The sequence below is a fragment of the Diospyros lotus genome, chromosome 5, assembly GCF_014633365.1.
Source record: "Diospyros lotus cultivar Yz01 chromosome 5, ASM1463336v1, whole genome shotgun sequence".
NCBI classification, from domain to species: domain Eukaryota; kingdom Viridiplantae; phylum Streptophyta; class Magnoliopsida; order Ericales; family Ebenaceae; genus Diospyros; species Diospyros lotus.
In genome coordinates, this window is record NC_068342.1 from 42,192,540 (window position 1) to 42,219,536 (window position 26,997).

The window sequence follows — 26,997 nt, forward strand, 5'->3', positions numbered from 1 at the left end:
GAGGCGTGCCTTTGCAAAGCGAGGCGCACCTTTTAGAAAAAAAAATTCAAAATTTTGTAAAATCATAAAAAACTATCAAATTATCAATAATGATTCATTATCTTCAAATTCTAAACTAATATCATCAAAGTTGATTCATTCATCATGCAAATTCTAAACTAGAAACATCATCAAATTCAAACTTAAAGTCTCAAACTCAAACAAGTACCAATCATCATGCAAAGTTTTAAACAAACATATAAACACTACAAGTCCACAATCAATAAAGAAGTTTTAATCAATCATTATCAAAGAGATCATCAACATCAAGGTCAATATATTCATCATTCCCTTCAATCAAGAAAATGTTTTCATTTTGAAAAATGCTATTTTTCTAAGTCTGGAAGATTAGCGCATTATAAGGAGACATATAAGAAAATGTTTTCATTTTGAAAAAATATCTCCCGGTATTTTGATAGCTAATATTCATTGTTGTTAAGATGATTTTTAATAAATTTTTCAAGAAATAGTAGGTATGTATTTTGGGGGTGGTAAAATCGCTAAATTCTGAGTTTATACTAAAATCAAAATTCTATTTTCTTATTCTTATGGATTTTGATTTTTTAGATATTTTTATTGAATCCAAATAAGGGGTATTTTTTTTTTTTACATTTATGTATTAAAATAAATAGAAGGTAAAATATAAATAAAAAAAAATGTGGACATTTACTTAAACTAAAAAAATGTAAATATGTTGTAATGTATACATGTTGGAACTGAGAAGAGGGGAGGAATTGGGCTACTTAGATTTTAATTAAAACTTAGGTTTCATGAGGCGCGCCTTTCACCTCAGCACCTCACCGTGCAAGGTGCGCGCCTCACTGAAATCGCCTCAACTCGGCCCAGGTGAGGCGCTGAACTGGCGCCTTGCGCCTAGGCGAGCCTTTAACAACTATGCCTACCTCTTCTGCTTGCTTGGTGCTTTACCTTCAGCTTGTGGTTTCCCATGTAACTTCCAACACTTATTTATGGTGTGTCTAGACTTCTTATAATAGGTGCACCATAGGAGATCTTTGTTTGACCGTGACACATCTATAGATTTTTCAGCCTCACCTCCTTGATGTTCTGCACTAGAATGCTAGATCTTTCTTGTCATCAATGTTGAGTTTTCCACTGTATGACTCTCAAGCATGACACCTCTCCTTCCTTCCTCAGCCCGGACAATGGCTATAGTCTCATTTAGAGATGGTAAATCCTCTTTTCCTAATATCTGGACTCTCACTGCATCAAAATCAATATTTAGGCCAGCAAGGAATTCATAAATCATTTCTTTTTCAACAAACCTTTTAAGTAGGGCAGCATCCTCACTACATTTCATTTTGATACATTGGTAGCGATCCATTTCCTGCCATTGAGTTTGCAGGAGATTGAAATACTCCATGATGGAACGGTTTCCTTGCTTGGTTGTTGAGATCTTTGTTTTGATCTCTTAAATTTGGGCTGCATCTCGAACTTTGGAATAAGTTTGCTTGATTATATCCCAAATTTCTTCAGCTGTACCTAGAAACATAACAATATCACTTATCTCAAGAAGCATAGAATTCCATAGCCAAGACATTACCATATAATCCTCTTCATGCCAAGCTTCGAAAGTAGAACCTCCTTCCCTCGGCCCGGTACCGTGTAGATGGCTCAATTTGCCTCTCCCTTTCAAAAAAGTCCTAACCAATTGAGACCACTTCAAATAGTTCTTACCATTCAACCTATAGGCTGCCTAGATGGATATTCTGCAGTTCTCCATTTGATGGATTACTTATATTCTCCCCACAAACAGTGGCTGTAACTGGTGATTCAGAGGCACCACTAGCTTCAGTTGAAGTAGACATAATTCCTAGATGAACTGCACTTGAACTTCTCAGGTTACAAGATAGCTAGGCTTAAGATCTCGGACTGAGTTGTTGCTTTCTTTGGAAATCGGACACCTTTATGGCTCTGATACCATGTTATAAAATGGCAAGATAAACTTGTCTTTATTCTAGCCTATAACTCAATATATATACAGATTAGGGGAAGCACTCCCCACTACCCCACTACTAATCTGAACACAAAACACAACTTGAGAGCCACAACTTCAGCCCACTAACAGATAGTACAACAGAAAAACAAATCAAATTACTGTACAAAATAACAGCAAATCATAAATCTGTAAATATGCTCCTTATTTCCCTGACAATTATTATCATTTTTTTTTTTTTTTTTTGGGGGGGGGGGGGGGGGGGGGGGTTGGATTCAATCTTGATTTCTTCATATTATATGATATCATATATTAGGACCGGATGGAACTTAAGAGCCTAAGTATGTATGTACAATCATGATTTCTTTGTACTATATGATGATTTGTACAAATGCTATTATTTATTGATAAAACACTGAATATGGTTGAAAACTTTGGACATATTGTTCCTAACTTGCTGTGTTAATTTGAATCCTGGCAGTGCTTGTTAATTTGAATCATGGCGGTTATTCTGTTTTTGATGTTTCTTCATTTTTTTAAATCTAAAGCTTTATATGCTAATCCCATTAACTTTGAGCTGAATGGTTTAGTTACTATAGTAAGCTGATTGTATTTCGTTGAGGCTGGTAATAACTTCAACTTTTGTATGAGAGGGTACTTTAGAAACATGAGGAAAGTGATGCCTTCATAAGATAGGGTTAATGATTCATGTCTTCCATTTTTTCTTCTTCTGGGTACCCTCATTGTATCATGGGGTACATGAAAACTCAGATGAACTCAATATTTCTTAGTCTATTTTTCTACTTTCTTCTGCTACGTTGGGATAGCTTTCCTCTAGGAATCATTTTTGTTTGTTTGTTTAAGGTTTTCATGCTCATATATGTTTTCCTCTCTCTGGCTTGAAATCTGTAAACTAATGTGTTTTCTTATCCTAAATTTGTGGTGTTATGCAACAATAGTATAGAATGCTAATATTCTTTCAATTTTTCTTTCCTGCTATTTGATGCTATCCATTTGTGGATAAGCATTGCTATTTCAGTTACGGGGTATTGATATTGAAACACTTCTGAATTTGGAACTGATTTCTTTTCAGGTTGGTTCGATTGAGGGAAGGGTTGGTGTACATCATCTTGATGATTCACAACAAAATAAAAACTTCACTTTCAAATGTCATAGAGAGGGCAATGAAATATACTCAGTCAACTCATTAAACTTCCATCCTGTAAGTCCCTATATTGCAACACTAATTTTCCATTTGAAACTCATGATTGTTATTGCTTTTTATGTTGTGCCAATCCCATTTCCTTATTTTGATTTATTAATGTACTCTCTTGACTGGTTGCAATTGGGTTACATTAGTCTTTATGACATTGCATTTTTAAAGATTGTAAAAATTTAACTTCAGACAAGCTTTATGGCTTCTTAAACTGGTCACAGTTCCTCAACAAGTTATTAGTTTATCACCTTTTGATACAAAGAACTAAAAATTTCAAACAAGGTAGCTGGGTTGATATTAGAGCTACAAGCTTGAGATGGCCTATATATCTATCCATTTTTAATCCCCACTGGAGTTGGTATCCCATGGGAGGATATTGTTTTGTAGCTTGACTGAAGTCTAAATTATGATAAATTTCATTCCTTGCATTTCAATCTATGAACACATGGCTTGTTTGAATCACTTCTAAGGGATCCAGGTACTTCTCAGATCTTGACATGTTATGAAAACCAACATAATTGCTAGGGTGTGGCTTTGACTGCCTGAGGCAAATGATTCAGAGGTTGCCTTGCTTGGTTCACATTTCTCTGTGAACAGTGGTCTTGTGGTAACTCGCTAACTCTTACTTCAACAAGCTGTTTCAGCACAAGTCCGTCCTCATGAGCACATAGTCAACTCTCTCTCTCTCTCTCTCTCTCTCTCTCTCTGTGACTAGAATTTGTCATGAATTGTTTATGGCATCATTGTTTGGCAGATGCTTGTAGATATTTTTGTTTATTTTTCCAGCAAGTGGCATGTATGCTAGGATGGCTCGTGAATGATGGGTGGCTTCTTTAATGTATTAGTTATACAGGCAAGGACACTAAATGGTATTACTACAAAATATAGATGAAAGTAAATCATCGACAAAGTACTTCCTCCTATACTTGAGTAGTTACAACTCTCATTTGCAACTGCTTTCTTTTCTATTGCCTAGTATGTCATCATATCCCTCCGAGTGTGTTATTGTCTATACCTATATGCTATTGAGGAAGTGCATGTGTTTGGGATATTTAATTTTGATCTTCTTGTTGTGTGTTTATTAACCATGCTAAATTGTTAATGTTTTGATGGTTTTTGACTTATAGAGAAGTATATCTTGCAGAAATCGTTTGGGGTAAAAACCTTGTAGGATTTGACATTCCAAAATAGCCGAGTTTTGTCATGACTAATTCGTTACTGATCTAAATAATTGAGAGCTCTGATCTTTGGGTTAAGGGATTAGGGAATGTGCTTTGTTGGTTGACAAATACCAAACTCATGACTATTCCTGGAGAAGACAAACCCATCAGGAAGTACTTTCAGAAATAGTTTGGACATTTGTGGAATTGCAAAAGTTGAAAATATTTTTTTTGATTCTTTTTGAAAGTTAGAGAGTAAAAGCTTTCGCATATTTTTTATGTTATCTAAAATTTGTGTTAATTAAATTTCCATGATTGGTTAATATATGATTATTTTTTTGAAATGCATCACCTAGATTATTAGTGGTTATTTACAGTCTAAATTTAGATCCAAATAGGATGCACTGCTAAAGTTTTTTGATAGGATCCTTCCAAAATTTTCCAAGTGATGCAGAAATTGTTGTTTACAAGATTTGCTCGTTTTGAAATAAATATTGGATATAACTATTTTTCTTTCTGTTATGCCAATTGTTTGCAGCTTATTCAGAGAAACTCCCAGAGAATCTATTAGGATGCTGAACTGCGTTGTTCTTTTCTGTACTTCATTACTGTCACTCACTCAGCATTTCATTTTCCCTTGTCCCAGATACACCACACATTTGCAACTGCAGGATCTGATGGTGCTTTCAATTTTTGGGACAAGGACAGCAAACAGAGACTTAAGGTGTTTCAGATTTCTCATCTTGATATCTTATTATAGGATCTCATTACTCTTTTTATTTTATTATTTTTTTCCCCGAGATAGTGATTTGTTATCACCCTTTAACTGGGCCTGGTAGTGTTATGTTGATTTGTTGGGTTTACAACAATAAGCATGATCGAAACTCGTCTGAAGGCTGAACATTCTCATACTTGACCTTTGTTCCTGAATATCTCATGGTTGTTTGTGATGGCTCTTGCTCATGTGTTTGATTCATCGTTTCCTGAGGCTGTTTTATCACTACATAAATATGCAATTTATTGCAATGGTGCAAGTTTTTCTTTCCTTGGGAAGGGATCAGAAGTCCAGCGGATTGGGATTTTCTCCAGTAGCAATTTTGCTCCATATCCAAATACATCCTGCAGTAGGCCACTGATAAATCTGCTTGCCAAGGTGGGCTGCGGGATTAACTGAGCCAGCCTAACCTTCTTGGCAGATGCTGTAGCTCATAAGCAGTTACCTCTGTTATTTAACATCTTGCAATGATATGCTGCTGCATTTTCTTTTTTGTTTGATACCTACCAAAATCATTTGGTGTAAGCTGACAAATTCCAATTCCAGTTGCGCTGGAATTTATGATAAATTTCACTTATCTTGATATTGTTGATATCCAGGCCTTTTCAAGGTGCAGTCAGCCTATACCGTGCAGTACATTCAACAATGATGGCTCAATATTCGCTTACTCGGTATGTGTTCTCAAACTATGTTCTCTCTCTCTCTATCTCTCTCTCTCTATGAGGCATGCATGGAGGCCTTCATGCACCATAGATGTTGGGGGTACTGAAAAATATACAAGGCAGGATAAAGATTGAGATCAATTGAAGTAGTTAGCTATCCAATGGAATGTTTATTTTGAATATTTGTCTTGAACCTTCCTGGAGCACATCATATCTACCCTGATTGGTGCTAAGGTCTGAAATCTTCAGAATCACATTTGTTTGATTCAAGAGAAATTGGCTTTCTTGATTCTTTGTCCGTGGAACACCAATGCCTAAAAACCTATTAGCAATTAGTTTGGACATAAACGAAAATGGAAAATGAATATGATATGAAATGAAAACGAAAAAATGACATTTTTTAAAAAAAGTAGGAAACATAAATGCAAAGAGACATGTAAATAAAAAAATATATAGGAAATTTTTTGTAAATATAATTTTTAATATAAAAAATTAAAAAAATAGTTATTCAATTAAAAAATGAACATAAATTCATAATGCATTCAAATAAACGTAAACTTAAGTTTTATCGTTCATGAATCATGAGTTACTAATTAAAAGCAAATAATAAATTTAAGAAAAAAAATCAAACATAATACAAATAATAAATTTAAAAAGTTTCATCTCTAATCTCTTCGTAGACAGAAATGTGTTTTTAATATTTTTCTAATATTATTAAATAGCTCCAAAACGTTTTTAAAATTGTAGAAATGACCCATAAACTTTTTTTAGGATTTTGGAAATGTCGAAATGGCCTCCCCGAAACAAAACATTTCCGTGCATCATAGATTAACAATCGCTTTTTGTGATGCGTGATCATCCTAGTCACTTTCTACCGATGCATCTTAATGAGTCAATATCTCTCCAGAATTATTTGACACTAAAGCTCTTAATGCTGGACTGACTTTGGTAAACAGGTGTGTTATGATTGGAGCAAGGGTGCAGAAAATCATAATCCATCAACTGCAAAAACCCACATTTTACTGCACTTGCCACAGGTAGGTATATTAACGTTCACCTGTGACAGGATTCCAGAAAGAATAATGGATAATTCCAATCTGGAAATACTTTGTAGAGGCCACATGTTCGTTCACCTGTACGGTACAGAAACTGAGGCTATTATGTTAACTCGCATGATGCAGGAAGTTGAGGTAAAAGGAAAACCACGAATTGGAACCAGCGGCAGAAAGTGAAGCAGCTCACGGTGTCACAGACAGAGACTCGACGGGAGAGTATGTTCTTTCTTTTGTAAATGGAGGCTCCAATCCTTTAACGAATTCTTATGTTGTCAATGTGCAAGTTTTTGGCAGAAATTACGAATTTTAAGTTTTTTTTTTAGGGTTTGGGTACATTTCAACCTTCTTATTGTAACAGTGCCCTCAGGTTTTTGGGACTTTTGTATCTTCAACCTTGTTGTAGTGTCACAATAGTGCATTTCTTGGTTGGGAATTTTGTTAAACTTCATTGCTGGTTGTGAGCACAGACCGTAGCTTGCAATTTGTGCTCTTTGCTCACACTTTCAAGAAAAAAAGAGCTTAGCGAAGGCCAAGAGTGAGTGCCAAACAAAAGGGATTAGTTTTGAGAACAAACAGAGGAATGTGTTTATTGTTCCATCTATACTTTCTGATACATAAAAATAATGTGCAGTGGTGGCTTCCACGGCCTTTCATCAAGCCATGGCTTTAGCCTGCACCTAAAAATTCATAAAACCGTTTTGGTAGGCAGCAGCAGCATCATCATCAAAACTCTTACACTTGACACAAACAAGAGAGAGGGGCAACTAGAAAAGAATCCGAAAAGCAAAACATATCAAAGATCATATGCACAAGGAAGAAGACACTAGAATACAGAGTGGGTTGGGGTGGTGGGGGTTCACCCAGTAGTAATCCAACAACAAAATCATTTCCAGATCATATCCAATCTATATTATCATCTGGGGCCAGACAGTTCCTCTGGGCGGAGGTTCGGTGTGGAGTCGGGAAGCCGATTGGTCTCGGCGATTATCCAATCATTGTTTTGGTGGTGGGTATGGATAAACTCTTGACGGAACATCTCCTCCTTCTGCCATTCTTCCCATCTCTCTGCCAAGCCATCGCCTTCGAGCATTCTCACTACTTCCGACATCTTGGGGCGTTCCATCGGAGTGCTCTGTGTGCAGAGCAGGGCCACCTGGATTAACTGCTCCACCTCTTCATTAACATATTTACCCTTCAGGTCTGCGTCCACAAGTGTCTCCAACTTCTTTTCTTTCAGAAGCCCTTTCACCTGCATTGTTCAAAAATGGAAATAAGGGCACCCGTTAACAAGTTCTCATGCAAGTCCAGAGCCAACTCATAGTTCAAGACGTCTCAGCACTAGACAACTAATTTCTAAATTCTGAAGCACTTGAAGTTAAAAGTGGGGTACCCAAAAAGCAAGCAGATTCTGATCACAAACTTTATTCCACTCACTACGAAAATGCTCTACAAAAAACCCAACTTTTTTTTAAAAAAAAGTTCCCAAACACTTCCTAGTTTTTAATGCCAGCGTTTCAGTATGGCAAACAAAAGGACCGACCCTCAATACAAAGGTATAAAGTGAGACACTATCATAAATACCATCTGAAGGTTAGGGGACTCTCTTTGGATCATGTAACAGTTTTCCTTTCATGTTCTTCACAAACCCTATAACCAACACATGCAGAGCACCTTCAGCAGACAGCTCTCTGAGATGACTTCTAAAATCATATGATGATGGCTAAGTAATCTACTACATATTATGCAAACAGATCACACGAGTAAGAGTAATGAATGCTTTACCCAATCGAGCAGCATGACATCATCGTCATTTGCAAGTCGAGCAAGATCAAAAGCTCTTTGTCCGGTAATGAGCTCTAGAAGCATGACCCCGTAGCCAAAAACATCAGTTTTCTCTGAAGACTTGCCAGTAGACAGGTACTCAGGGGCAATATGCCCAATTGTGCCACGTACAGCAGTGGTAACATGAGTGTCCTTGTAATCCATAAGTTTAGCCAAACCGAAGTCTCCAACAACTGCTTCAAACTCCTCATCCAACAATATATTGGCAGCTTTGACATCACGGTGAATTATCTTTGGGTCACAATGGTCATGCAAATACGCAAGGCCTCTTGCAGCTCCCAATGCAATCCGCCTCCTTATCGGCCAATCAAGTGGGGGTTGTGATTCAGGTCGATCTATGGAAAAGCATCAATAAAATAATAAAAATATTTTAGAGACTAAACAAGTTTGAACCAAAAAAAAAATGTCCTAGTCATGATTTCCTAATATCAAATCTGTACGTAACTTGCAAACTCTGATTTCAAACTGTCCGTAAACTTGTAAGCTTGAATATACTTGTGCAATTTTCCAAAATAAACTGGAAGTATCTTTGATGATGAAATTGAAGTTTTAAGAATTCCCTTCACAGCAAATTGGCAATTGGAATGGACATAGAACAATTTGCGTCAAATAAATCATATTATAAAGTTCTATTTCCAGTAAGTACCATAAGTTCCGTTTTTAGTGGGACAAGTCCCATACAAAAGGAGTGGAGAAACAAAAAGAAAGCCCATATATCTACTCATTTAAAAACTAGAAGAGAATAAACATGAAAGGACTGTCCTGCCTAAACCATAGAAATTGGAAAATAAGAGCAACAACTATAACTCTCTATATAAGTTCATAATGTCTATTGTTTCTCTCCTCCCAAAAGTAGCCGCACAACACAAAAACAGATTATATTACCTCAGAGATAATGAAGAGAACCGTGAGCAGTACCTCTTAAGCATGATGCAACACTTCCATTAACCATAAAGGGATAGACAAGCAACCTTTCTGTTGGTGTCATGCAGAATCCACGTAAACGTAGAAGATTTCGATGGACAGCCATACTTATCATCTCTACTTCTGTTTGGAACTGTAGCTCACCACCCTGAGTGCGTTCCTCTTTTAGTCTTTTTACTGCAACGAGAGAGCCATCAGCTAAGCGTCCTTTGTAGACCTTACCAAATCCACCTCTTCCTAGAATATTTCTGTTGCTAAAATAATCAGTTGCAACTTGTAGCTCACGAAGAGAAAACCTCTTGAGCTGTCCTAGGTGAACTTCTGGATCCTCTTCAGCTGGAAATAGGAGACAGAAGGCATTCAATAAAACACATCAATCAAATCCTTTTAATATGTATTGAGGTAATCCATAAGAGCACCATGAGATTTCCTACTTAGCCCACTAACCAGGTACATCAAAGAAATGATCCTGTGGTTTCCTTCTTCGCCACCAAGCAAGTGCAATTGCAGGGGCAGCAAACAACAGAGCAGCACCAGCAGCAACTCCTCCAGCAATGGCTCCGGTTGCACTATTTCCTACTGAATTAATGTTTGACAGTTACAATTAGTGAGTTTATTATTTGCATGTCACATCGCCACTGTAATTTTAAACAAATGCAATGGTTTGGACTATAAAGGAGAGGAGTTCCATAAAAATGTTTAGATTATTATTTCAGCAACAACTTACAACTATTTTCATTTTTCTTTTTCCTTTTCTGGAATCATACCTAGTAAAGTTAAAAACTTCAGAAAATTTATACCAACAACTTGACACAAATGATGGAGAAAGAGAAATGCATAATAACATGAAAAAGAGAAACAAGGGACTTGAGCCAAGTGAAATACATAAAAGACAAAAATCAAAAAGTACTAGTAAATGAAAGGGCGATCAAAGAGAAATGGAAGGAATATTTCTCGAAGCTAGTTGATGAAAGTAGAAAAACAAGTTTTATTTTGGGGCATTTTAATAACTCTTAAGAAACGAGGAATTACATCTTGAAGCCAAAATGATTGCTTTGATCTCAAATTTGACGCGGAATGATCAAAGATTTGGAGAAGAAAGAGAAGACGAAAGAAAAGTTGAGAGAGAAGAGAGAAACTCTGAAGGGGAAATGAATATTAATTGTATTCGCTAATCAGACAGTTCATTTCAGAATACATCATGTGCCTTATTTATAGGCAAAACAAGATAAATTCCTATCCAACTATAATCATCTCAATAAAAATATAATACCTACCTAAGCAATAACAAGTTAATACGATAAAATATTTAGCAAGTTGTTGAACAAACTCACGTCTCACACTCGCACTCAACCCTCAAGAAAGATACTGAACACTCAATTTAAAGACAAAACAAGAATAAGAACAGAAAACAACACCACACACAAGGGACACCAGATTTATCCTAGTTTAGATCGCCTTTGAACTGGTGACACTACGTTCAGACTGATCATAGGGTTTATGGCTTTCACTATCTTGAAACAATAGGAACGATACAATGCGCTGCACTCACAGCTCTATGACTGAGCTATCCTCAACGAGATTACAAAGACTAAGCCTTTTCTCTCTAACAGTGCACAATCACAAGATACAATGAAAAACAAGAGAGATAAAAGACTCACCCAGACCCTCTATTTATAGATCATAGAAACGTGAGTTACAAGGAGAAAAAATACCCAACTAACCGATAGTTACCTTATTTGGTAGTTACCGTTACAAATGCCTAACTACTTCTAGACACTGGTCTTTAACGACTTATTTGCTTTTGTCCTTTATATTCTTCCAAGCCATAAGACTAATCTTGGGCAAACTCTTTAACACAAGTATAAAGAAAATATAAACAAAAGACAAATAAGATTAATCATCTAATATCTCCATCACATGCTCTATAGATGTATATGCCCAAACAAAGTAACGCAAACATTGGAAAAGATGAAAAATGGTAAGTAGTTGGACGAAAAAATATACCAATAGAAGCATGGAAATGCATGGCAAAAGAGAATTTTTTGTCAAATGAAATTATTTAATGTGATCTTAAATAAAAAAAAAAAGGACATCAAATAAGTGAAAGAAAAGCACTTTAGTGCCTATTTTTAAGAATAGATGAAATGCCCAAAGTTGCGAAAATTATAGGGGACCCAAGCCAATTAGCCACACTATAGAACTTTGGGAGAGAACGATTAGTTTAATTAAGAAAAAAAGCTTGAGGTGTGAAAATAGTTTAGTTTCATGCCTAGTAAGTCAACAATGAAAACTGTGAGAAAATAATTAAAAAAAAAAAAAAAACCTAAGAGATTAGCCTCCTTAGCTTGTTATTTATAATATGCATAACGGACCTTAATCTATGGGCTTAACTTAATTACAAATAAAATACACATACAATATGTACAATTATACAAATAATTCTAATACTCCCCCTCAAACTAAAGCATAGATATCATATGCACAAACTTGTTACAAATATATTCTACCAGAGAACCCTTTAGAGACTTGGTGAAGACATCTACAAGTTGATCATTGGAGTTAACAAATTCTGTAACAGTAACATCTTCAACCAACTTTTCTTTAATAAAGTGAGTCGATTTCAATATGTTTAGTCTGCTCATGGAACACTGGATTAGAAGCAATGTGCAAGGTAGCTTGATTATCACAAGCAAGCTTCAGAAGGAACACTTCACAAAACTCGAGTTCTTACAGGAGTTGCTTAAGCTAGATAAACTCACAAGTTACATTAGCCATATCCCAATACTCTGCCTCTGCACTGGATCTACCTATTGCATTCCGTTTCTTACTTTTTCCAAAAAACCAAATTTTCCTCTCGCAAGAACACAATACCTAGAGATTGATCGACGATCAGAAGGAGATCATGCCCAATTTTTATCTGCATAACAATAAATATGTGTTTCCCTTATCCTCATAGAGTAGCCCTTTACCCGGGACTCTTTTGATATATCTCAGAATCCGAATATCAGCATCTCAGTGAGAATTACATAGAGAACTAAGAAACTGACTAACTACACTCCCAGCAAAAGCAATGTTGGGATGAGTGATTGTGAGATAGTTTAACTTGCCTACTAGTCTTTGATACCTTCTAGGATCTGAATAGAGATCCCCCTATCCCAGCAAGAGTTTGACATTTGGGTCCATTGAAGTGTCAACCGGTTTGCAGTTCACCATACCAGTTTCTTCTAAGATATCAAATGCATACTTCCTCTAAGAAATTGAGATACCATATGTTGATTGAGCAACTTCAATACCCAAGAAATACTAGAGTCTGCCTAGGTCTTTGGTCTGAAAGTGCTGATGTAGATGTTCCTTCAACTTTTGTATACCAACATGATCACTCCATGTGATAACAATGTCATCTACATAACAACCATGTAGATGCATAAAGAAGAGGAGTGTTGATAGAAAACCGAATGATCAGCTTCACTCCGAGTGAGACCAAAGGCTTGAACCACAATGTTGAAATGTTGAACTGTTGAACCACGTTTGTGAAGATTGTTTCGAACCATAGAGACTTCTTGAGTTTGCAGACTACATTGAACTCCCTTTGAGCAACAAAACCAGATGGTTGCTCCATATAAACCCCCTCCTACAAATCACCATGGAGAAAAGTATTTTTAATATCCAGCTAATAAAGCGTCTAATGACCCATGGCAAACATAGAGAGAAAGAGACTAACAGAGGCCATTTTAGCAACAGAAGAGAATGTATTGTTGTAATCCAACCCATAGATCTGTGTAAAACCTTTGGCAACCAAGTGAGCCTTAAGACGATCCACCTGTCCATCGGGGCCCACTTTAAGGGTGAACACCCACCGACAACCAACAGATGTCTTTCTTGGTGGTAAATGCACCAAATTCCAACTACCATCTAAATGTAAAACTTCAATCTCATCTAACATAGCTTGGTGCCAACTAGGATGGGACATGGCTTCACTTGTGGTTTTAGGAATAGAAACAAAAGAAAGACTCGAAACAAAGACACTATAAGTAGGTGACAAACGGTCATAGCACAAAAAGTTATAAAGAGTGTGTGAATTACAAGTAGACCTTGTACCTTTGCGGAGAGTAACAGGAAGAATGTTTAGCTCAGGATCCGTGGCAGGAGAAACCACTAACAAACAAAGTGAGTCAAGAGAGTCCTGATTTGGAGGAATGTTAGCGCTGGTAGCGAGATGAGGACGATGGTGATATGTAAGAAGTGGAGGATCTGTGGAATATGGATCGAAAGATGGGAATGGAGGTTTCACAGAGGAGGAGATAGACAGACCCGATAAGGGCAACGAAAGATAAGAAAAGAAACAGCCAATACTTGGTCAAGACTCTATGAATCGGGCTGAGCAACTGAGAAGAATGACTGATGTTCAAAGAATGTGATATCAGTAGACAAAAGATAGTAGTTCAACTCAAGAGATTAACACTTATAGCCTTTCTGCAACAGAGAGTAGCCAAGAAAGATACACTTAGAGGTTTGGTAGCAAGTTTATCCTATCCAAGTGAAAAAGAATGCACAAAATAGATACATCCAAATACATGAATGTCGTGTACCTAAGGCTTAGCCTAGGGTTTGGATTGAAAATCAGAAGATTTTGATGGGTTTAGGACTAAGAATAGAATGATTGGAGGAGAAAATTGGACAAAAATAGGAAAGATAACATATAGAAATGAGGGAGAAAGTTGAAGATCAAAACAAATGAGAGAGAGAGAAATAATCAGAACGGGAGGAAAAAATCAGAGATAATTTTAGAGAGAAAATAGGATTCAATTATCATTCAACATAATGATCCCATCCATTTATAGTAGCCCTTTTATAGGCACATCTGGCCCTTAACTGAATTCATAACAACACCCATGTGCTTCTAACCAATTGTTAAAATATCTCCTAACAATTATTATAAGCCTTTTACCATATTACCCATTTATTACTCCTAGGGTCATGACAATTCCCCCCTCCTTGAGAGAGTTCTTGTCCCTAAAAACTTGCAGCAAGTAGTCATTGCTCTTCATCCAATCCCAACCTTTTCTATATGGTTTATCCTTCTTTCTTTCTTTCTCCTTCTAGGCCACTTACTTTTCACTTATATGTTCTTTCTGTTTCGCCTTTCTTGCCAATGTAGAGTGTATTCTTTAGGAGTCCTTATATAGAGATTATGCCAGTGAGTTATAATAACAAGCAGTCCAACAGCAACCTCCTCTTCCATCTCCTCCCAAGCCCTGTGGTAGTCCTTTTGTTCTGTCCACTTAAGTTGTTCCTTCCTCGCCAAAACCAACATTGGACACTATTTGATACCTAATTTAACTCAAGTCAAGGACAGTTTAACCTACTTTGGAACCAAAGTCCCAATGAAAGAATGTCTTTGCTCACCTCTAGCTTCTTCCTTTGGTCCAAGTCCTTGATGAATGCCTGTCTAAGTGCATCAGCCTTAGGATCAGTTTTTATAGAGCCAATACACGATTGTTCAGATCCTAGTTGTTCAATCAAACCTTCTTCAATTGCATGTAGACCATCACAATCATGACCCCGCCTCGGATAGACGTTACATGCATTGCCATTCTTAGCCCCACTTTGTTTTAGAGATTGATTGTCACTCAAATCATCAGCTTCTTGCTCTTGTAAAATGTAGCCTATACCAATCTCCTTATCCAATTTTCTTTCATCTTCGGAATCCTCCTGATTCCATGCAAGTAATCTAGCAACTCCTTTTTCTTTGTGTTTGTTGGAATGCCCCTCTACATGAATTTCTTTTTCAAAAAGATTAGTCATAGTTGTTAAAGGCGCGCCTAGGCGCAAGGCGCCTTAAGGCGCTAGTTTGGTGCTTCGCCTGGGCCGAGGCGAGGCGATTTCAGTGAGGCCCTCGCCTTGCACGATGAGGCGTTGGGACGAGAGGCACACCTCATGAAACCTAGGTTTTAATTAAAACCTAGGCAACCCAATTCGCTCCTTACTCCATCTTCTTCTCTACTCCAGCCACGCCTGCATCCTCTCTTCCTCTCCTCTCCAGCCTCCCCTCTTCTCGTTCCAGCATGTGCATGTATACATTATAACATATTTACATTTCTTTAGTTTAAGTAAATGTCCACATTTTTTTAATTTATATTTTATCTTCCATTTACTTTGATACATAAATGTAAATAAGAAAGTACCCCCCATTTGGATTCAATAAAAATATCTAAAAAAATCAAAATCCATAACAATAAGAAAATAAAATTTTGGATTTAGTACAAATTCATGATTTAGCGATTTTACCACCCCTAAAATACATACCTACTATTTCTTGAAAAATTCATTAAAAATTATTTTAACAATAATGAATATCATTTATCAAAATACCAGGAAATAGTTTTTCAAAATGAAAACATTTTCTTATATGTCTCATTATAATGCGCTAATCTTCCAGATTTAGAAAAATAACATTTTTCAAAATGAAAACATTTTCTTGATTGTGGGCTTGTAGTGTTTATGTGTTTGTTTATAACTTTGCATGACGATTGGTACATGTTTGAGTTTGAGACTTTGAATTTGAACTTTAATGATGTTTCTAATTTAGAATTTACATGATGAATGAATCAACTTTGATGTTGTTAGTTTAGAATTTGAAGATGATGAATCATGAATGATATGCATGTGTTATTATTGATAATTTGATAGTTGTTTATGATTTTACATTTTTCTAAAAGGCATGCCTTTATTGATAATTTGATAGTTGTTTATGATTTTACATTTTTCTAAAAGGTGCGCCTCGCTTCGCAAAGGCGCGCTCGCGCCTCAGGCTCCAGGACCCTTTGCGCCTCTCGCCTTTCAGAACTATGAGATCAGTGGATTCCCTAGAATCTAGGGCCCAAGCAACATGTTCGTTATTTTTTCCTTCCTTGTCAGTTCCACCTAAATCAGAATACTTCTTCTGCTCACAATCGGAGGTCAACAGTGAATTAGTTTCCCGCCATCTTGACTTCTCCTTCGACTACTCCATTTTAAGGAATTCCTCTTGATTAAAACTTCCATGATAATCATGAAGAATTTAGCGAGAAAGCTATGGTGATACTTCTTAGTCAGTATCATCACAAACTCCTATAACTACTCGTGTAACATATGGCCGAATTCCTCGCACGTTTCTTGTATCACACTGCTTGTTTTCTTGTGCCTTTGATTGAACTAATTATCAATTGTCTTTTCCCATGTCCCATGATTCTGATTGAACTCCTCATGATTTATGTTGAATCCAACTGAAAACGCAACATTCTTTTGCAACAATTGAGGTTCCAATTGCATCATGTGTGCACTGCTGCCCATGGCCAATTTCTCACAAATGGGACATCCCACTGAAAATGCAACATTCTCAATTAAGGCTCCCATGGTCTCATGCGTGCACTGCCCGTCATGGCAGAAATCTCACGAGCGAGACAGCCCACAGGCCCAGAAACCAAAGCTCTTTCCACCCTACTTCACCTCCCAAATTCAAACGTCCGAACCGAGGGCTGCTTTCTCGCTTGGAAATTAACCACGTTAGCTGGCAATAACCTAAATGGATTGGAATTCACCTTGCTAGCTTGCCGACGAAGTCTACCTCCCGAACTCCAAACCTCAGTGCTACGATAGCCATCTATCACCCCAGGCATCGAAAACAATTTCTGAAAATCAACCGTCTCCTGTACTACTTCAAGTTGCTTCGGAATTTAAGCGACTCTACCTGAATTCATCTAAATCTAATTCAGTAGCCATAAACAGCTTCGCTCTAAGTTCGCCTCTGCTTGCCTGTATCTGCTTCCACTATTAGTGGAAGTATATATTCGCCAAAGTCAAAATCACAACCAAAGTGACTCAAGATCGCCCCAATCAGCGCCTCCTTCTTGTGCAATCACCATTCAACGTCGTCACATGTTAATTGTCAATCCACACTTCCTAGCCAATCGTTGTGGGTTACTTGTTGGAACTTCCAATCCCGTTGAGTTCGCCAGACTCTAGAATTCACTGCCCAATCAATTTATCGGAGTCGCCGGAAACACCATCGAACCCGCTAGGCCAAGTCGCCTTCACACCTTCTCAATCTGGACCTTAACTACGGAAACTGATTTCCCCGCCTTCAACTCAAATCAAAACCGCAAACAAGTATAGCTACCACCCAATCATTGTCCAACAGCTTTGATGTTAAGCGAGAGAAAACATTCCGATTTAGGAGGAATTGCACCAGAAGAAGAAACCAAAGGCTAAGGATCTGCTCTTGGGGTCGTCTCTGCCTTGTCTTCTTGTCTGCGCACTTTGATTATAGCCTAAACCTCCTTTCGCTGCAATTGGTCACTATGGATTAGCACCATCCAAATTAGATGGTGACCACTGGTCGCACTTGCCTATCAACGCCTAGGCTAAGTGAAGTTGTCAAAACTCTTGAAGTTGGTGGAATCTCTTGAATCACCTCTCAATCGGCTTCGCACCAAGTTGTCAAAATCCGCCAATCCTAACCCGCTGTTGAGATCGTAGGAGCTACTGTTACTATTTGTAGGAATCACCACTGAGGAGAGTTGGCTTGGCAATGCCTTCATGAGTTGCCTCCTCTGACTCGTTTAGTTCTGAGAATGGCTTGCTTTGTTTCGATTTGTCCTTCCTTCTTCAAATGGATCCAGAATTCACGCCAAGAACAGTCGGAAATTAATAACCAAGAAACGACTGCTTTGATACCAATTGTCATGTACCAAGGGTTTAGCCTAGGGTTTGGATTGGAAATCAGAAGATTCTGATGGGTTTAGGACCAAGAACAAAATGATTGGAGGGGGAAATTGGACAGAAATAGGAAAGATAACATATAGAAATGAGGGAGAGAGTTGAAGATCAAAACAAAGTAAGAGAGAAATTATCAAAAATGGAAGGAAGAAATCAGAGAGAAATTTAGAGAGAAAATAGGATTCAATTGTCATTCAACATAACGATCCCATCAGTTTACAATAGCCCTTTTATAGGCATATCTGGCCCCTAACTGAATGCATACCACCACCCATGTGTTTCTAACCAATTGCTAAAATATCTCCTAACAACTATTATAAGCTTATTACTATATTTACCCTTTATTGCTCCTAAGGTCATGACAACGAAGAGGAACAGAATAAAATGGTTGTGAAGGGAACAAAAGAGAATGAGGAATTTTATCCTGTAACATTGAAGATAGCATGTGATTTATCAGATAACTCGCAGTAAGAACAACATCTCCCCAAAATTTGGTGGGAAGATTGGCATGTAAAAGTAGTGTCCGTGCAATTTCAATAAGATGGTGATTTTTATGCTCAGTAACACCATTTTGTAGAGGTGTGTAAGGACAAGAAGATTGATGCAGAATGCCATTCACAATCATGAAAGAATTAAATTAAGAGGAAAAGTACTCAGGAACATTATCGCTACGTAAAGCACGTATAGAAACTCCAAACTATGCTTTTATTTCAGCAGTAAATGTCTAAAAGATAGAAAACAATTTGGACCGACTCTTCATAAGAAATAACCAAGTGCAACAATAAAAGTCATCAATAAAAGCAACGAAATATAAAAAACCTAGAGTAGAATTGACTCAACTGAGCCCCCATACATCAGAGTGCATAAGGAAAAAAAAGAGCCTCAACCCTGTTATTGACGTGACTAGAAAAAGAACTACAAGCGTATTTACCACGCTGACATGATGCACAATTAAAAGTGGATAATGACGACATATTAGGAACTAATTTCTTCAGTTTGGAGATGTTGAAATGGTCGAGACGAGGGTGGAGAAGGTATGGGGAAGCAACATGTGCAAGCTATCGGCAAACTAGGCACAACAAGATGATAGTGATCCTGTGACTCACGCCCGACGCCAACTGTCCGCCCCGTACCCGGTCCTACACACAAACAGAAGTGGAAGTAAAGGTTACAGAATAGTCTAGGTCTTTAGTAAGATGACTAACAGAAAGAAAATTAAAAGAACTACGGGGGACATAAATGATAGAATTTAAAGAGAAAAAAAAAGTAGGAAAGGTTGTCCCTATCCCTTTAATTGACGTTTTGGTGCCATCTGCAAGAGTGATTGTTGGTAAATATTCAGACAAGGTAAAGGTAAAGAAAATGTCTTTATTACCACACATGTGATCGGTGGTGCCAAAGTCCAAAATCCAAGGCCTAATAGAAGAGCTTTGAGGAACACAATGTCATGACCCTATGAGCAATAAAGGGTATTATTGTAATATTGTAGAATAGTTTGTTTTGGATATTTTAACAATTAATTAGGTGCACATGGCTGCATGTGCAAGGCTGTTAGGAGACAAATATGCCTATATAAGGCTGCTGTAAATGGATGGGTTTGACATGTTGAATGATAATTGAAATTCCAATATCTCTCTCTACAATTTCTCTCTTTCCCTCCCTCTCGCTCTCTCTCTCATTTAGCACTGTTTCATTCCTTCTCTCCCTAATTCTATTCAATCTCCCCCTCAATTCTTCTCTGTTTCTTCCCTAAATTCCTTCCAATTACTTCTAAGACCCTAACTAAACCCTAGGGTCATGACACACAAGCCATGGGATTATCAGTAGATTGCTGAGATGCCTAGAATTTCAAGAAAGCCTCATAGTCAGTAGTAGGCAGGGTTACCATCAAAGGGCCCAATGCTGGACTAGGGTCACGTCGTGCAATGTGAGTCGCCCGGGATGTCTGAGAGGCAAGAGGGGCAGCTAGTCTGCCATACTTCTTCCAACACTTGTCTTCCTCATGCCCCCCCCCCCCCCCCCCTTTTGGCAAAAGTTGCACTGAGGGCGAGAACGGCTACTGGACCAGCCCTGATTACTGCTTGAAGTCTGAGACACAAGAGCAGAGGCCTCGGGAAGGGTACCTGTAAAAGCAACAGTAGAGGAAGAACTGCCAGCCATATTAAGCAACCTTTTGTATCTTTCATAGTGGGGTTAGTGGACCCAATCAAGATTTGATGGCGGACAGCCTCAAACTCAAGTTTGAGACTGAATAAAGTAAGGATCATGAACAGTTTTTTCCATTGAGAATTATGAGTGGCTTTGGAATCAGAGTATGGAAGAGAGCTTCAAACTCCTACATGAGAGAACGCATCTAGCCCAGATAGGATTCCATAGATTGACCCTGAAGGACGTTCTTGATAGAGTGGAAAACAATATAAAGACGTTAAATGTCATTGTGTAACGGGACTATAATGTAAATAAGAAGATTACTAAGGTATAAGAGTAAGAGGTACTACTGTAATAAGGAGTAGATAGGTAGTTAGAGCACATGGATTTTAATTCAAATGTAAACCAAATATTGACGCCAAGGCTTGGTAAGTATATAACCAACGCTCGCCACCAGGAGAAGCATCTTTTGGAAATTCAATTGAATCAATTTCCTTCTCATCTTCTCGATTTCTCTCTCTTTGTCTCTATTTCTCTCCCTCGGTTCTTTTTGTCCTTCAAATCTACCAGTTCCCACGCAATTCTCTCTGAATTGTGAGCGAACTCTTCTTGTCAGAATCATATTCTGACACGTTGGTATAACATTCAGCAGCTTCCTTCCAAACTTCATAACAAGTTTCAAACGATCGAAAGAGCTGCAAAACAGATCAGTCAATAGAATTCCATAAAATATTACACAATTGTACATCAACTTGTTCCCATTTAGCTTTGTTGTCTGCGTCGACATCTTCTGCCTTCTTGGTGAGATGGTCTGCTTGTCCTTGCCCCTTGAACCATATCTTGACAAAGGTTGCCCATGAGAGATAATTAGCAAACCCTATCAACTTGTTAAAGGTGATAACAAAGGTCCCTATGTTGGAGAAGGTTAAGGGTTGAGATGCAGGCGAGCCACCAGGAGCAGAGTTGGCATCACTCAAGGATGACATGGTGGGATTCAGGTGAATAGACTAAAACTCCGGTGTTTAAAAAGGTTGTTGGGTAATTGATACACAGATCAAGATGGTTTTGGAAAAACGAACACTGGGGATGGGTTTAGGAGGCTCCGTTGAGGTTCGGTGAGAAAACGGCAAACTTCCGGTGATGCACGCACTCCGACACACCAGTGCGTGGAAGCTGGCCAGAAAAAGTTGGCAACACGTGGCGACTTTGGTTGCGATGGGTCTCCGGTGGTCAGCCAATCTAACGATGGCAAACCCTATGGTAGCAAACAATGGCTGAACAGCGGAGTTTTGGCCTTGACAAGGGGGGCAGGAGAGGAAAAGAGAAAAGAGGGTTTGTAGGGTTTGAAGACCACTAGAAAAGGATACACAGTGGTGGTTTAGGGTTTTTTCCCACCAATGGCTCTGATATCATGTGAGAAAATAATTAGGAGAAGAAAACATAAGAGATTAGCCTCTCTTAACTTGTTATTTATAATAGGCATAACGAGCCTTAATTTATGGGCTTAACCTACGAGCTTAACTTAATTACGAATAAAACACACATACAATATGTACAATTATATTAATAATTCTAATAAAAACTATATACTTGATGAGGTGCATAATGAAAGGATATAGAGATAAAACAAAATGATTTATATATGATGTTTACAAATTTAGTAAGAGCATATGACAAAGTCTCTAGAGAAATCAGAAGGTGCTAGAAAAGAAAAGAGCCTGAATTACTTATATACAGGTTATTAAAGAGATGTATCATGGAGAAGAACATGTGGAGGATAAACAGAGACTTTTTCAATTACAATTGGATCACATCAAGGATTTTGCTTTAAGCCCTTGCTTATTTTCCTGACTAATTGATGAACTACTAAACATTCCAAGCAAATGTGTCGTGGTGCATGCTATTTTTATACGACATTGTATTAGTGGATGAGACAAAAGCATGTGTGAATACTAAGCTTGAGATATGGAGAAACACTTTAGAATCTAGAGGTTTCAAGTTGGGCAGATTGAAAACCGTACGTATATAATGTAAGTTTAGTAAAAATACAAGTGTGGATAATGTAATGGTAAAATTTGAACATCAAGTCATCCCCAAAAGATATCAAATTAGATACCTTGGATCAATCATTCAAAAAAGATGGAAATATTAATAAGGGTATTGTCCATAGAATTAAAAAGAAATATTCTATAAGATGGCTATAAGACTAACTTTATTGTATGGCATAGAATCCTTAGAAATGAAGCAAGAATACGTGTAGAATATTAAGGAATGGAGATGAGGATGCTAAAATGGATGTGCAGCCATATAAGAAAGGATAATGTTGAAACAATTCTTACACTTACACACTTTAGGATATCCCTCAAGAAGTGCTCGCTCATTCACACAAAAAAGGACAGAATTTAGGAAAAAAAATTAACACATAATTCAATACACACACGAGACAAAGGAGATTTATCTTGGTTCAAATCTCCTTTTGGGAGAACCTACATCCAGATTGATGAGGGTCTTTCTCTTCATTATCTTGAAAAAAACATAGGAACAGATTTCATGTACTGCACTCTCACACACAGCCCTATACACAAGCTGTCTAATCTTGGAGATTACAAAGCTATACACACTTTCCTCTCACATACATAGCACATACTCTTTTTCTCAAGATAGAATGAAAATTAGGGTATCAAATGAGACCCCCGACCCTCTATTTATAAACCATAGAGGGTGGAACTTAGAAGGATGGAACTGGTAGCAGCCTTATACATGTGGCAATTACTGTTACAACATGTAACCGATAATATAACGGTCTTCTAGAAACCTCTCTGATACTCGTCCTTTTCTGTGTCTTTTCTCTCCCGAGCCTCAGGAATAATCTAAGGCAAATGCTTGAACAAATAAATTAGATATGAGATTATTCGATAAGGTTGGAGTATCTCATATTGAAGATAAGATGCATGAAACACAGATAAAATGGTTTGTTCATATGAGAAGAAGACTATCATGTACCATGGGGATATAAGGGTAGTATTGCAATTAAATGTAATAGAGGGACTGAATGAATAAGAAAGGAATCTAGGTGGAGTTAGCTAGCTTTTGTAAGGAATAGTACAAAATTTGTTGTTGTTGTGGCAGCTTGTACATTCCCCATAGGTGTAATCGGTTATAGCACATGAGGAGAGAATCTCAGCTATATATGGATACTCTCTCTCTCCCTCTAAAATCATTGAGAAATATTACAACTCTCTCTCACTCTCTCTCTCTCTCTCTCATTTCTCTCTAATTTCCCCCTCCCAATTCTCTAAGTCCTTAGTCAGATCCTCGAGACCTGACAATCTGGTATCAGAACAGCATTCTTGGGCGTCAATTGATACTCATAAGAATTATAACCATGACCGACGAAACAAGGATGAAGCAAATGAAGTCTCAGCTACAACAAGTTACGACAACAATAGCGAAGGTGCAGAATCGAGTAGGAACACTCAAACTCTCTATTGGAGCGGGAGTCGATTCCAGAATTGACCAAGCAATGGAACGTTGGAGGCTAGAGAGAGTCGTGAGCAGAGCACTCTGCTTCGGGAACAAATGATGGAACAAATACAAATGATCGCACGAATATTCACCCATCAACAACCGTTAAGGCTCTTTCTCGAGTTTCCTCCGAGAGAAAGAACGGAGCCCATTTTTCCCGAAGTAGGGGTAGAACCTCGGCCGGTAGGAACGTCGGAGTTCGAGTTTGATACGGACACGGTGGGGTAAAATGTAAGGGAAATGAGACTGGGAGCCTCAGCTAATCGACACCACCCGAACTACCCCACGTCGAAGCTCAAGATTCCATTGTTTGAAAGAGAGAACCCAAGGTGGTGGATGAGAAGATGTGAACGAGTGTTCTCCCTATATCAAATTCCGGAACAACAGAAGGTCACCATGGCCTCGGCTTACTTGAATGATATGGGAGATGCTTGGTATCAAGGGTGGCTCACGGTCAAGGAGGGAAGCCCCTGGGGTGTGTTTGTAGAAGATCTGTGTAAGGTTCGGAGATAAAAGCATAAGGGACATAATCAAAGAATTTAACAAACTCAAACAAGAAGAGACGATCCAGGCCTATCAGCAGAAATTCGAAGAGTTGAGGTCGTTGATGATGGTGCATAACCCTCAATTATCCGAGGAGTACTATGTTTCGAGCTTCATTAGTGGCCTAGGGGATGAGGTGAGACCTATGGTGAAGATGATGCAACCCCACATGGTGAAGCAGGTTGCGGAGAGCGCAAGGTTACAGGAGATGATCATTGATGCACTGACAAAAAAAACAGAGGAATCAGGGAGAGAGAGAGAGAGTATCCATATATAGCTAGGATTCTCTCCTCACATGCTATAACCGATTACACCTATAGAGAGTATCCACTATAAGGGTAGTATTGCAATTAAATGTAATAGAAGGACTGAATAAATAAGAAAGGAATCTAGGCTGAGTTAGTTAGTTGCTGTAAGGAATAGTACAAAATTTGTAGCTGCTGTGGCAACTTGTACATTCCCCATAGGTGTAATTGATTACAACACGTGAGGAGAGAATCCCAGCTAATATGGATACTCTCTCTCTCCCTCTAAAATCATTGAGAAATATTACAACTCATTCTATTGAATTTCTCTCTCTCATTTCTCTCTGATTTTCCTCTCCCAATTCTCTAAGTTTTTAGTCAGATCCTCGAGACCTGACAAAAACCAATAGAGGTTCATGTGAGGAGAGTGAATGGAACAAGTTTTTAGTAAAAGAGATAGAGAAAGACCAAGAAAAACTTGGTATGACCTCATAGGATTAAGGCTTGATATGTTGTTACTATTTCTAGAATCATACCTAAATCTTTAAATATAGAGACTACTAAAACTGAAATAAACTACAACATACATCACATTTACAACATATAAGAATTGAGACCAATAATTTACATAAAAATAAGTATGGAGGTTTCTAAAGTAAAATAGACGTGGTGTTGCTTATGCATCATAGGTAGGTGAGGCAATTAGAAAACCAGATATGAACTATTTATATGGCTGCCTTCAAAAACATTGATTCATTGCTGCATATGAAGTTAACAAACATTAGAAAGATAGACAAGTCACACAGGCAACATGGGAATAAGATTCTAATTTCACTTTCCAGGGTTGAAATCTTGAACAAAGAGCTTAAGTTGAATCTCTGTGACCACTTAGTGATAATAGAGAACATTTTAGTAAATGTAACAAACCTGGAGAAGAAGGTGGGTTTGATGGAAGGGTGGAAGGTGGAGCAGCCGGAAGAGGATCCAACTTATTATTACCAAAACTGAGAGGAATAACATCAGTGAGCAAAACGTCTAGATGAGTCACTGAACTCCACTAGCATAGAACAAAGTACAGCTAGACACAAACCTGATGGGAGTGAAAAGTGAAAAGGATCCATTTACTGGGATTGGGCCTGTTAACTGGTTGCTTGATAGATCACTGTGTAACACAAGACAAGAAGCTATGATATCACATTCATGTAGTAAACTTTATGCCAATTAAAGCTTATCAAGAAGAGGAAAAAATAAAAGGAAACAACTTAGTTATTAATAAAAGAGAAAAAAAAACTTGGTACTCACAGTACTTGAAGTGTTCCAATGGTAGTCAACAACATAGGAATTCGTCCAGTTAGAGTATTGTTGTTAAGCCGGCTATCCTTGCAAAGAAGTATATGCCAGAGATCAGTACAGGCCAAGACAATCACAATGATGATTCTTCAATAGAACTCCACAGGACACAACTGATCAATCATAGTGGATACACAGTATATGATTAAACAGAACCCTCTAAGCACCATAAACTGACTTGAATATCTAAAAATAGGTATTATATGCATGTAATAATGGCAATACAGGTGAAAGAACTTTTATACTGAAAGTCTGTACAATATAACTCTGTTTTCATTATCAGAACAGCTGAATCTTGGGTAAGATCCTCGTCCAAACAACTTCCTGATCTTACTAGGGGAACATTGTAATTTGTACATTATATCTACAATAGAATTCTGAATTCCTGCACTGTTCCTTAAATTTTTACACCATGAATCATGACCAAAATGAGACATTTGATCCTGAAAAAGTTTGTAAATTAGTATTAACCTCTCTTTGAAATTATATAAATCCCATTGTTTCTAACTTTCTGTTACAGAAAAAAGAAAGGTACTGGGAAATTTATGGGGAGGGCACAAATTGGAGTCAGCTTCCTCGTATATGTTGCCAATAAATTTATGTAGTCAGAAGCTAGAAGTTCAAATATTTCATAAATACCATTCACAGCCACAATAAACAGTTTTTGTAACTTATGAAAGAGTCAGTTTTCAGCGTGTGAAAAGACAACACTTCTTTCCCAGTACAAAAGTTCTGCTCCTTCAACAGTTAACAATTTTGCTCTCCTTTTTTCATCTTTAACTCTAACAAATTAAAGATC

At 37.7% G+C, this 26,997-nt stretch overlaps 2 protein-coding genes across 17 annotated transcripts in view; one reads left to right on the forward strand and one right to left on the reverse strand.

The window, feature by feature from the left end:
- The window catches only part of LOC127801960 (protein RAE1), a 43,895-nt gene that overhangs the window by 11,518 nt on the left and 5,380 nt on the right, over nucleotides 1-26,997 (forward strand). For 2 of the 8 annotated variants that reach the window (XM_052337521.1, XM_052337528.1), the window contains 5 exons: nucleotides 3,087-3,215; nucleotides 5,016-5,093; nucleotides 5,744-5,815; nucleotides 6,763-6,843; nucleotides 6,988-7,309. The exons of 1 other annotated variant lie outside the window; for it this stretch is intronic. In XM_052337521.1, coding sequence (XP_052193481.1) covers nucleotides 3,087-3,215; nucleotides 5,016-5,093; nucleotides 5,744-5,815; nucleotides 6,763-6,843; nucleotides 6,988-7,038 — 411 coding nt within the window. In that variant the 3' untranslated portion in view covers nucleotides 7,039-7,309. Of the gene's footprint in view, nucleotides 1-3,086; nucleotides 3,216-5,015; nucleotides 5,094-5,743; nucleotides 5,816-6,762; nucleotides 6,844-6,987; nucleotides 7,310-26,997 lie in introns of those variants that run through there. 5 more of the 8 variants (XR_008023238.1, XM_052337526.1, XM_052337524.1 and 2 more) reach the window with 5 other exon arrangements.
- LOC127801958 (BRASSINOSTEROID INSENSITIVE 1-associated receptor kinase 1-like) overlaps nucleotides 7,422-26,997 on the reverse strand; it is a 48,453-nt gene continuing 28,877 nt past the window's right edge. Inside the window, exons 5-11 of one of the 9 annotated variants that reach the window (XM_052337518.1) lie at nucleotides 26,151-26,222; nucleotides 25,939-26,010; nucleotides 25,776-25,852; nucleotides 10,075-10,203; nucleotides 9,622-9,963; nucleotides 8,644-9,038; nucleotides 7,422-8,110 (exon numbers count right to left, since the gene is read on the reverse strand). In XM_052337518.1, coding sequence (XP_052193478.1) covers nucleotides 7,775-8,110; nucleotides 8,644-9,038; nucleotides 9,622-9,963; nucleotides 10,075-10,203; nucleotides 25,776-25,852; nucleotides 25,939-26,010; nucleotides 26,151-26,222 — 1,423 coding nt within the window. In that variant the 3' untranslated portion in view covers nucleotides 7,422-7,774. Of the gene's footprint in view, nucleotides 8,111-8,643; nucleotides 9,039-9,621; nucleotides 9,964-10,074; nucleotides 10,207-25,775; nucleotides 25,853-25,938; nucleotides 26,011-26,150; nucleotides 26,223-26,997 lie in introns of all 9 variants that reach the window. The other 8 variants (XM_052337512.1, XM_052337515.1, XM_052337520.1 and 5 more) reach the window with 8 other exon arrangements.